This window comes from Abramis brama (assembly GCF_963993115.1).
Source record: "Abramis brama genome assembly, chromosome: 19".
NCBI classification, from domain to species: domain Eukaryota; kingdom Metazoa; phylum Chordata; class Actinopteri; order Cypriniformes; family Leuciscidae; genus Abramis; species Abramis brama.
Genome location: NC_139981.1, coordinates 4269004 through 4281638, shown reverse-complemented (window position 1 = coordinate 4281638; position 12635 = coordinate 4269004). Strand labels below are relative to the sequence as shown.

At 37.5% G+C, this 12635-nt stretch overlaps 1 protein-coding gene across 1 annotated transcript in view; it reads left to right on the top strand.

Moving 5' to 3' along the window:
* The window catches only part of LOC311069463 (collagen alpha-6(VI) chain-like), a 54394-nt gene that overhangs the window by 27635 nt on the left and 14124 nt on the right, over window positions 1–12635 (top strand). Inside the window, exons 9-17 of the mRNA XM_084092642.1 lie at window positions 1540–2115; window positions 4148–4729; window positions 5649–5971; window positions 7080–7158; window positions 7522–7658; window positions 11298–11390; window positions 11619–11672; window positions 11941–12012; window positions 12370–12594. Coding sequence (XP_083948768.1) covers window positions 1540–2115; window positions 4148–4729; window positions 5649–5971; window positions 7080–7158; window positions 7522–7658; window positions 11298–11390; window positions 11619–11672; window positions 11941–12012; window positions 12370–12594 — 2141 coding nt within the window. The remainder of the gene's footprint in view (window positions 1–1539; window positions 2116–4147; window positions 4730–5648; window positions 5972–7079; window positions 7159–7521; window positions 7659–11297; window positions 11391–11618; window positions 11673–11940; window positions 12013–12369; window positions 12595–12635) is intronic.

Here is a 12635-nt window from a genome sequence, read left to right as displayed (position 1 = left end):
ATGTTAAAGTGTAAGTTGCAGGTTAACCACCACAGCCAATTAATGTGTAAATTAAAGTGCTCTATATGTATATATTTAATTATTTCTGTCTTAAAATGCGTTAAAATAACATTTATTGGGGTTTCTTCGAAGGTAGCGTGTTTTTTCAGTAACTGGTGATGACGTCATAAGAGGAACTCGCAACCCATACTCTGCTAGATTCTTACTGTATTATGGCTATTTGGAGAATGACTGAGGATGTGGGAAACCATCAAATTATTTATGGACCACAGCCCTACAATTTTTAACTGGTCAGGCGTGAGAGAGGGGAGGAAATTGCCAGGACCCATGGCACTCAAAGAGTTATTAATGCTTGGTGTGAGGAGAATGAGTGGAGGGTTGGCCAGGTGTCCTGGTGAGTAGCTACGTTAGAGCTAGTCTAGGCTAGCCTGGTGCAAACTTAACCCGGATAATATAAGGGAACAAACCAGTCTTTTCAAAATCTTGCCGTCATGTAGAATAGCAAGGAGGGACAATGACTGAAGACATTATTTACTTACATGGTGTCAGTCCAAATCAGAGCTGTAGAGATGCACACACTGCACAGGCACCAACCGCTAGTCTCATCGACGCCTCAAACGTCATGTAATACCCTTCCTCAATCCACGCTTTATCAATTTCTCACGATTTAATTAGCGATGTTTATTGTCAGAAAAGAAAAAGAGAGATCGATGTCTCCATCGCTGTGTTTGTGTGGGCTATGCCACCCAATTGAATTAGCAGTGGAGAGTAGCCTATGTGCTGCCGTGAGGTGAACGTGTTTTGGAGTTTAGTGGAACAGCTCGACCTGCGACCGGCTGATCTGACGTGCCTGAACCCGGTGCCTGAACCCGTTTGTTTTGCGAATAGCTTATTCTCATTTCAGGCAGGATCACGGTCCCCTTGAAGTCAGCACACACGAGTAGCCTGTGTTTACAGTTGAGTTATTTTATCCATAATTTTTTTTAACAAATAAAACATACAACCAACTTTTCTGTAGTTATGTAAGGCATCTATAGCTTTCAAAGAAATACAACATTGAAGAGTACCATACTTAATGCATGAGTAATTACATTTAGCTGCTAGCGTACTATTGACTATGCCGGTAACTCTACTAGTGAGTTCCTCTTATGACGTCACGCCGCATCTAGTGGAAGGGAGCGGGAGCGGTTAAAACCACTGTTAAAAGTGCCAACTTTTCATATTATATTCAGCATTTTGGTATAAAAAACAATGGTGGGCGGTTCTTATCTTTATGTTTAATAAACACATTGCATTATCTTCGTCAAAAAAATTTAACCTGCAATTTACACTTTTAAGTTTTGTGTTTTTTAGTCCATGTTTGTTAGCTTTGAGGGCATCTACTGCTAGTGTACTCTTAAAAGTTTTTTTGGGTGAACTGTCCCTTTAATGTGTACATCTTCTAAAAGATTGTCAGTTTTCATGTGTATTATAGTAAAAACCAAAGCCAGAGTGACTTTTTCAAATGACTTCTTACATTATGATCATTTATCTTTCCAGAATGCAAGACACCCGAACTGATTGACATAATCTTCCTTTTGGATGTCTCTGGTAATCCCAATAAAGATGGTTTCAAGGAAATGATCCACTTAATATCATATGTGGTGAGCAAATCTGTGGTTGAAAAAAAACGGGTACAATTTGGCGCCATCACCTACTCTAACAGCCCTCAATCCGAGTTCACCCTGAAAGAGTACAACAGTCAGGATGATGTTCTGAGGGCTATCTCAAACCTCAAATCTTCAGGGGGCAGAAGAAACACGGCCCGGGCCCTTAAATACACACTCTCCTACTTTAACACAACTCATGGTGGACGACGGCCACGGAATGTACCCCAAGTGCTAATTCTGATTACAGATGGCAAGGTTAATGATTTAAGTGAACTGGACACTTGGCCTGAATCCCTGAATAATTCAGAAGTCAACTTTTTTGCTATTGGTACTGAAGATGCAGATAAGGTCCAGCTAAGGGAGATGGCAGGAGAGAAAGGACGAGTGCACTATGCAAACACCTACCTGGATCTGCATGGACTACAAAAAATAATAACCCGAGAGCTTTGCCATCTTACCAAACCAAGTAAATTTCTTATCACCTTTTATCAGTGCTTGGGAATAACTAGCTAAAATGGCAATGCAACTAACTTAGCTACATTTATCAGTTGTTCAGCTGTTTTTAAAATTCTGCAGATTTTCTAATAACAAGCTTCCCTGTTAAATTGATGTCACAACTCCAGTTACAGATCATTTGGAATTTTTTTTCTCTTTTATGTTGTATTAAGTGTGAATGAATCTGTTCACTTTTAATGCTGACATGCTATTTGAGTTCATTTGTTAAAAAAAAAAAAATCTGAAAATGTATGGCACAAAGATTTTGAACAAATTAACTTAAAGCTCAACGTCTGAATGTTCTTCTGATTAAATTATTTCAAAGGAATGTTACTGTATTTAAAAATAGGTTGACCACTTAAATAGCTTAAATGTATTCAGCCACTTTTTGTCAGTAACTGCGTATTAAATAGATTAATTTCTGCATAATCACTTCATGCATCTAAGTTGATCGGATGTCCATTTATACTTAAATCTTTCACTGCAAAATAGATATAAATCTGACCTACTCTTCTCATGTTATGTGGCAATATAATTCAGTTTAAAGCTCTATCTATGCCCCATATGATGCTTAGTGTTTGTGTTTATTAGTTGTTGTCTCCTTCACACATGTGGAGTTGCATCTTGTATGTGTCTCATTCTACCTTCTGAGATACACTCACCTAAAGGATTATTAGGAACACCATACTAATACTGTGTTTGACCCCCTTTTGCCTTCAGAACTGCCTTAATTCTACGTAGCATTGATTCAACAAGGTGCTGAAAGCATTCTTTAGAAATGTTGGCCCATATTGATAGGATAGCATCTTGCAGTTGATGGAGATTTGTGGGATGCACATCCAGGGCACGAAGCTCCCGTTCCACCACATCCCAAAGATGCTCTATTGGGTTGAGATCTGGTGACTGTGGGGGCCATTTTAGTACAGTGAACTCATTGTCATGTTCAAGAAACTCGAGCTTTGTGACATGGTGCATTATCCTGCTGGAAGTAGCCATCAGAGGATGGGTACATGGTGGTCATAAAGGGATGGACATGGTCAGAAACAATGCTCAGGTAGGCCGTGGCATTTAAACGATGCCCAATTGGCACTAAGGGGCCTAAAGTGTGCCAAGAAAACATCCCTCACACCATTACACCACCACCACCAGCCTGCACAGTGGTAACAAGGCATGATGGATCCATGTTCTCATTCTGTTTACGCCAAATTCTGACTCTACCATCTGAATGTCTCAACAGAAATCGAGACTCATCAGACCAGGCAACATTTTTCCAGTCTTTAACTGTCCAATTTTCGTGAGCTCGTGCAAATTGTAGCCTCTTTTTCCTATTTGTAGTGGAGATGAGTGGTACCCGGTGGGGTCTTCTGCTGTTGTAGCCCATCCGCATACCTCGGTTGTAACGAGTGGTTATTTCAGTCAAAGTTGCTCTTCTATCAGCTTGAATCAGTCGGCCCATTCTCCTCTGACCTCTAGCATCAACAAGGCATTTTCGCCCACAGGACTGCCGCATACTGGATGTTTTTCCCTTTTCACACCATTCTTTGTAAACCCTAGAAATGGTTGTGCGTGAAAATCCCAGTAACTGAGCAGATTGTGAAATACTCAGACCGGCCCGTCTGGCACCAACAACCATGCCACGCTCAAATTTGCTTAAATCACCTTTCTTTCCCATTCTGACATTCAGTTTGGTGTTCAGGAGATTGTCTTGACCAGGACCACACCCCTAAATGCATTGAAGCAACTGCCATGTAATTGGTTGATTAGGTTAATTGCATTAATGAGATTAATAGTAATCCTAATAATCCTTTAGGTGAGTGTATTTGTAGCTATATGCAATATAGAAGTGTTATGCAGAATATGCAGTATTCAGCAAAATCTGAAGTGACCAAGTTTAAATAAACCCTAAATCATAAGTTGCTTGCCAATCTAGTTTCAATGTTGCTTCCTCAACACTGTCTCAATTAATGTTGTTTGTCCTAATGTTTTTTTGTTTCTCTTTCTAGTTTGTGAGAGGGAGCTATCAGACCTGGTTTTTTTAATTGATGGATCAGAGACTATTAAGGGACCAAGTTGGAAAATTATCAGACAAACCATGATTGGCATTGTGAAAGAACTGAATATTGCTCAAAACAAATGGCGAGTGGGTGTCGCCCAGTTCAGCGATGTATTCTTGCCTCAGTTTCACCTGCACGATTGGACTAGTTTTGATGAAGTGGAGAAAGCTATAAACGAAATTCAGCAAAGAAAGCAGGGCACACATACTTGGGGCGCCCTGCATTTAATTAGACAGTACTTCACAAAAGAGAATGGATCCAGAATAGATGAAGGAGTCGCTCAGAATCTCCTGCTGCTTACAGATGGAGACGCTACAGATCAAAAAGACTTGAATGCATTAGCTTATCTCAGAAAAAAGAAAATAGAAATAACTGTTATTGGGGTTGGCAATGAAATAAATAATACATCTGAGCTGGTTGAAATAGCTGGGTCACCTGACCGGGTCCTCATTGAGACTTACGAAACCCTTCAACTGAAGACAACTATAAAGAAAGTGTTTAGTAAGCTCTGTGAAAACAATCCTCCCACATGTAAGTAATTACTTTTTATACTATAATTGATAATTATTATTATAAACTAAATACTTTACATATCAGTATCACTGTTTGTAAACTTGATGAGCTGCCGCCTGTTTCCAAATATGACCATTAAAATGCTGCCTTATGTGGGAGCTCAATAAGTTTTGAATTTAGAGCAATAGTTATAGGGTTAGTTCACCCAAAAATTTAATTTATGTCATTATGTACTCACCCTCAAGTCATTCCAAATCCGTAAGACATTCATTCATCTTCGGAACACAAATGAATATATTTTTGATGAAATCTGACAGTCTCTACGCAACTACCACTTTCAAACCCCAGAAAGGTAGTAGATACATAATTTAAGTAATCCATGTGACTCTAGTGGTTTAACCTCAGTTTTATGAAGCAACGCAAGAGCAGGCATTGTTACATGAACTCATGTTGGACATTAGGCTAATAAAAAATACACTTGAAAGTGTCAGTTGCACAGCTGTCAGTGGAGGGACGGGAAGCTCTTAGATTTCATCAAAAAGATCTTCATTTGTGTTCTGAAGATTAACAAAAGTCTTATGGGTTTGGAACGACATGAGGGTCAGTAATTAATGACAGAATTTTCATATTTGAGTGAACTAACCCATTCTTAATGGTCCGTCATTAATAGGTAACTACTGTATGGTAGTTGATAGTAGTAGCTGAAGTGTTAATGTAGTACTACACATTTTGTCCTGCATTACTTCCTGCATAGTTACCTATTAATGACGGGACATTTTTCTAGTGTTACCAAAAAGTCTTCTAACATGGTAAATGGTAATATACTGTGTAGACTGTTCTATACATGTATTGTATGCATGGTATTAATGATAATGATGTAAACTATTTTGTCTATTCCCTTTCTTGAAGATTGTGACCTATTGTTTTGTTTGAACAGATTGCAATATTGACATTGCCTTTGGGTTTGACTTGTCCAAGCAATTAAGCCTGTTGAGGCCTCAGGCGGAAGCCGCCATCCACCAGATCTCCAAGATGGGTGATCTGTGTTGTTTCAAAGTGGACCAAATTACAACTAGATTTGGCTATAGGCTAGTGTCTGGACGAGATGGCCGTGTTCTGGAGGAATTTGGCTTTGACAAGTACAACGAGGATGTGGTCAGGAAAGTGATGTCATTGAAACCTTCGGAGCCCCTTGCCTTCAACAAGCTTCTGTTAGAATCCTTCAAAGGAATGTTTGTCTCCTCTGAAGCCAAGGCAAAGGTGGGAATGTGTCTGAGATATAAAGTTGACCATCAAAATGATTGTCAACTATATTACATTCTTTATATGAATGTTCCCTTAATTACACAACAGCACCTCTGCTGATGTTATTTAAAAATCTTTTGTTTTTGTGATGTTTTACTGACATAGAAACATAGTTATTATTTATACAACCAAAGAAACACTATGCACTTTTATTTGCTATCATATTTGGTAACACTTTATTTTAAGGTGACGTTGTTGCATCGCACTTAAGGACTGACACTAATATTATAGCACCAATAATATAGCACTAATATTAATTATTAACTGCTTACTATTTTAGTTATGTTTAGGGTTAGGGCTTGGTTTTGGGTTAGTTGCTTGTAATTATGCATGATTTACTGTTATTACTATATTAAGTACATGTAGTAACATGTAACTATGTCACCTTAAAACAAAGTGTGATATTTTACCCAAAATGGTGAATTAAATTGCATCTGTAAGAGGACTATTGGAAAAAATATATACATTTTAAAAATACAAATATGGTTGGGAAATCAGATTCAGCATTTTGATCACTTAGATCCATATTGGACACCTAGATTGCATTAAAGCAACACTAAGTAACATTTTTTACCTTAAAATAATGTTTCCAAAATCGTATCAGTGGTTCATCAAGTCGTAACAGGGTGAACGGCACTTCTGGATTCGCTTTGCAGCCCTATATCTGAGACATAAGAAAACTACAAATTTGACTTGCTTTACGTCAAGCGTTACAATAGTCATCATTTAGTTTTTCTTCGTTTCTGATGTCGCAATACATCATACTTTCATGAAATCATGCAACATACTCTACCTTTTCTGTGGACATCGTTCATTCCAAAGCCGGTGCTGGATAAACAGCGGGCGTGCGTGCGACGATAGGCTGCGGGTGGCGAAATTATTTACGACAGCGGTAATAGACAATTCCGCTTCTAACCTGTAGGGCGACCGAAGAGGAAAAGTTCCTTAATGTTGCTTTAAATATTTATTGCTCATTCAAGACAACCTGAGACAATGAAACTCAGAGTTCACACAGAATGATGCTGCTAAAACCTCTGACATTTCATTGTATGTTTGTGTCTAGGTTTTAATAATCTTCACAAACGGGTTGGATGATAGCATTGAGCATTTAAAGGAGAGTTCAGACAGACTTAAACAAAGTGGTAAGTAGCAAAAAATATCCCAAAGTATTTTAAGATAGATCCACCCATTCCTACACTAGAGAGATTCCTTGATTTGTTCAGTTTAATGCAGAACTATAATTCATTTTGTAAAAGGATATACGTAGTTACCCCTCCCTCTCCATCTGCAAATCTGAGGTTGCATATTGATTTTGTTTTGAAGCACTGCCTTTTCTCTTATTAGTACTGTAGTCTTTCATAGCCCCCATGTGTTTTTTTTTGGAGGACTTTTCCCCCATTTAACCTGAGCGAAGTCAAAGTGAATTGAAGTCAAGTTTAGAGACTGTGACCCTGAACTTGAACCATTTCAAAGCTATTTGTGCTTATTTCTGATGTGTAAACTAGGGGTCAGCGCACTGCTGATTGTGTCTTTGGAGGGAGAAATGGATGTTCAGCAGCTGGAATTTGGCAGAGGTTTCGGGTACATGCAACCACTGACCTTCAACATGCTGAACTTAGGCAATGCTCTTATGAAACAAATTGTAAGTATGAAAGGGACATAATGATTCGATTTGATTTCTACAAGAAGCCCTTCAAGAGACCCATATGTAAATCACATATGGACAGAGGCGGACAGAGTACACAACTACATTACTTGAGTAAAAGTACAGATACCCCTTGCTAAATTTTACTCAAGTACAAGTAAAAGTACTACAGTCAGATGTCTACTTAAGTAAAAGTACTAAAGTACTTGTTTTTAAAAGTACTTGAGTATCAAGAGTACAAGAGTACATTTTCTAAATATTGCATTACTACTGCCACAGTGCTTACATTGGTAAACACAGCAAACACTTCAAGCGAAAACTATCATTAACTTGTTCAGAAAATTTAAATAGTCTGGCGAGGTGGGGCCACGGGTTGGCACATTCCCGGGACGCAATATTTTTTTTCCCAGGATGGTAGGGGAAGACTCATGAATATTCATTAGGGAAGTCATCCCTGATTGGTCTGATGACCTACCCCTAAACCTACCCGTCACTGGGGTTCTTATGACCTCCCTAACCCCGCCCCTAAACCTACCCGTCACTGGGGTTAAGACCAATCAGGGATGACTTCCCTAATGAATATTCATGAGTCTTCCCCTACCATCCTGGGAAAAAAATTTTTTCGCTCCCGGGATGGACCTGCTGCGTCTTCATCCATTGTTTCGTCCATGGTTTCGTCTCTTATCTAAATCTGACCATGGAGTTGACTTTAGCGGAAAGCTGAAGGTGATTGCTGATAGGCTGTCCCAATCAGTGGCGCCTGCACAATCCAATCACGTTTGAGAGGGAAACAACAAATTGAGGGTTTCCGAGATTTTTCTTTTTTCCTTTTTTTAAATTTTTTTTTAGAAGAAGTAACGGGTACTCACAGTTATGGATAGAAATATAGTGGAGTAAAGAGTACAATATTTGCCTCTCAAATGTACTTGAGTAAAGTCATGAGTACTCCCCAAAAATGATACTCGAGTAAAGTACAGATCCCTCAAAATTGTACTTAAGTACTGTACTCAAGTAAATGTACTCCGTTACTGTCCGGCTCTGCATATGGATGCTAAATTTAAGACACATTTCCGCTCGTAACTTCATGAAACATAAATCGATCGTGAAAAATGACATATCGTTATTTACAGCAGGAGCTCACGATTAAAAAGAGCCCATATCTCAATATATTCCATCAATCAGATCTGAAGATATTCCTCATGGCGTAAGGTTTTCGCTTATAACTTCATGATGCATGCACAGCTCGTAGAAAATTGCACAACATTATTTTCAGAAGACTCACGATTAAAAAGAGCCCAAACTCAGCATAATCCATCACTCAGATCTAAAGCTATTCCTCATGGAGTTGTAACACATGAAACCCCGCAGGCGCACACAGAGCCTTGTATACAGATGGAGCACTGATGTTGTGTTTTAACTCAATGAAGCATGCATAAATTGTGGAAAATGCCACATCGTTATTTACAGCAGATTGGTAAGATTAAAAAGAGCCCAAACTCACCAAAATCTGTCACTCAGATCTAAAGATATTCCTTGTGGACTTCTAACACATGAAGTTGCACAGGCACACCAATGAAGTAGTAGTAGTATGCTATGTTGTTTTGATGTGACGTTTCAGCTCATATTTCCATGAAACTTGCATGGATTGTGAAAAATCGAACATCTTTAGTGACAGCAGATTCTCTAGATTACAAAGAGCCCAACATAATCCATTGCACTGATCACGATATATTCCTCACGAAGTGATGCATTCTTGGCTAAAAAAACAAGTCTCTCATCTTTCCGGGGTGCTTTCCAGTGTTCCCGGAACCGTCCGTGCTCGTTTTCAAACGTGGAATAACACAAAATATGTGTCATCTTAAAGCTTAGAATCTCATCTTTTTAAAGCATCTAATATTATAAAATAATATAAAATATTCATTATCATATTTTGCCTTGATTAACACAAAATTGGTGTCATTTGAAAGCTTAGAGTCTGAACTTTACTGAATGTAGCCAATTTGAAAAGTATTGCAGAGTTATTTGCTGATAAATAGAATTTCTTTTTTTCATAATCTTTTTTTTCATACTTTTTTGTACTATGTACTGCAATGTGTCAAAAATATCATACAGCTCATCATTCACAGATCATTGAAAATGGCACTTCATTTTTTACAGCATATTATTACAATTAAAATGAGCCCAAAATGAACATGATCTATTGCTTTTATGACAAGATATTCTTCATGGAGAAACAATTTAAAAAATGCCCATTAGGGGGCGTCAAGGACTGAACAAAAAGGCTATCTTGGTTCCAAATGCTGTAACTTTTGATTCCTTGATCCAATCCAATTTTCCTCCTACCTTATTTCCTTCCTGAGTTATTCCATGTCAAATAAGAAAGATATGCAAAAACATAATAAAAATTATATATATATTTTGTCTTTTATCAGCCGTTTCTCGGCAGGAGAATGTCCAAATGTAATTTAATTTATATTTTCCAAAAATTTGAAAAGTGTTCTTTACGATACCTACCTTTTGACTATCCTTGCTATAGTTTTGAAGTTATGAGTCTTTAGTTTTGTGTATGTCAGTCAGAAAACAACCATTTTTTATTGCCTTCCAAATGTGTGAGGACTAAACAAAAAGGCTACCTTTGTTCCAATTGCTGTAACCTTTGAGTACTTTATGCGATCACCACAAAATTTGATCCAGATGCAGCTCACATTTAGGGGAACTTTTCCCCTACCGTATTTCCTTCCCGAGTTATTGCATGTCAAACAAGAAAGATATGCAAAATCATAATAAAAATTATATATATTTTTTGTCTTTTATCAGCAGTTTCTTGGCAGGAGAATGTCCAAATGTAATGTAATTTATATTTTCAAAAAAAATATGAAAAGTGTTCTATCAAACAATACCTACATTTTGACTCTCCTTGTTATAGTTTTGGAGTTATGAGTCTTTACTTTTGTGTGTCATTCAGACAAAACAACTTTAAGGATTTAGGGTTTAGGACTCGCAGTTTTCAACTCTTGCCAAGCTTTTATTTTTACACCATCTGCACAAGTTGCATCAATGGCTTGGCAGCTGTTCTGAAAGAAATTTTATAATTGAAACTGAATGTTTATTTTGTGTATTTTAACTGCAGACTTTTCAAAGCTATTTTCCTTCAACTTGTGTAGATGTGCATCGTGTAGTGTTGCGCATGCTGTTGCGCTTTTTCACTCTCTCATTAAATAAATGAGCAATTTGAATTTTTTATGCTTTTCATTTGGCCTTTGTTTCAGGAGCCAGATTTTACATCCTACAGAAAATTATATATTGCACAAATATCAAATATTGAAATGTATTAATATTACCATGAACTACTTTGACACAGTGATATGCACAATTATTAACATCTTTGATTTCCACATTGTGATCGACACAAACCATTTCAACTGGACCAATATTTAAAGTAGTCTGGATTGTAGCTTGTGTAGATGTGTTTATAGTTTTCAGAGATGTCATGTCCGTGTTGCCAACTGTCTAATTTGGCGAGCTTCTATGAAGTGAATTTGTGGTAAAATACCCTAAAATTTAAATGCATGGCCTGTGACTTCAGCAGCAATAGACGAACAGTTCCATACATTGTGCGCCTTTCTCTCCCCTCAGGAAACAGTGGCGCTGAGGGAATGCTGCAATGTTACTTGTTCATGCACTGGTGTACCTGGACCACAAGGACCCCCTGGAGAAGCGGGTCAAAAGGTCAGAGATCCTCAATATGTGGATTTACATCATTTTTCTTGTTTCGTTCATCTTCATTGGATTTTTTCTCACTGAGCTTGACACATTATGCAAAGGATAAATGCATTTCTGCTTTAGAATTTGACTTTTCCTTGAAGGCAGCATCATTTCTACTTATAAATTCTACTTATGTAGGGCGCACACTCAGTTTTCTGTGTCAGCATCCCTTTTTTTGTTTTTATTATTTAGGGCTCAGATGGTCAGAATGGTCATCCTGGATTTCCAGGAGATGATGGTAGCATGGTAAGTAAAAGTGTAAGCCTAATATATGCTGTTATTCTCAATATGTGTACTTCATATTCCAATTCAGCAACTTCAACATTAGTAATTCAGAAGATGATGTATAGCTGATATCAGTAGTTTAGTAGTTTGTTTCGTATGCAGTTTTGCCCTATAACCTCATCTGTAGCGATGTGTCGCTGAAGATATAGGACAGAATACAGGTTTTAGAGAGGATGTACACTGTATATGCCATGGATAAATATTCTCTCTCCCGGCATGTGTCTGGCAGGGAGAGCTAGGACCACCAGGGCTGAATGGAACTAAGGGATATAACGGTTGCCGTGGAAACAGAGGAATCAAGGTAAAGTAATGTGGTTATCATTGGAGATGCATCTCTTGATGTTGTTTGTATCAGTGCAGTTTTCTGCTTGGAATTTCTGTATTTATCTCAGAATGTGAATTAGCACCGTGTGTCTACAAAAATAAGATTACATACATAGAGACCATGAATCAAATTGTTAATGTGAAAAATAAAAAAGGTTTAATATTTTGTTATTTAGTGCAAACACATTCAAGCATTTAAGTGTGACTTAATGAAATAATTTTTTGGGATACATCTATCTGCATGGCTAGGGTATGTTAAATCAGATAAGATCGTGTTTTACTGCCGTGCTGAATAAAGGAAATGTTTTAAAATTTTAAAATCTCATTTCAATAGGGTCATCGAGGCTACACTGGAAATAAAGTGAGTAACATGAGTTGTTATATTGTTTACTGCCTGTTAGGTCTATTATTGCTCCCACTTAAACAATTACTGTTTGGACTAAATATAAGTAAAAAAAGACACAAAAAAGTGCTTTCTGAATGCTTGTTCTGCTGTTTTTTTATTTTTTATTTTATCTGCAACTACAATTTAGAGAGCACAAAACACTGTAATGGTTTTTAATGAGTATCTTTGGCTTGTTTTTAGGTAAATAATCAACA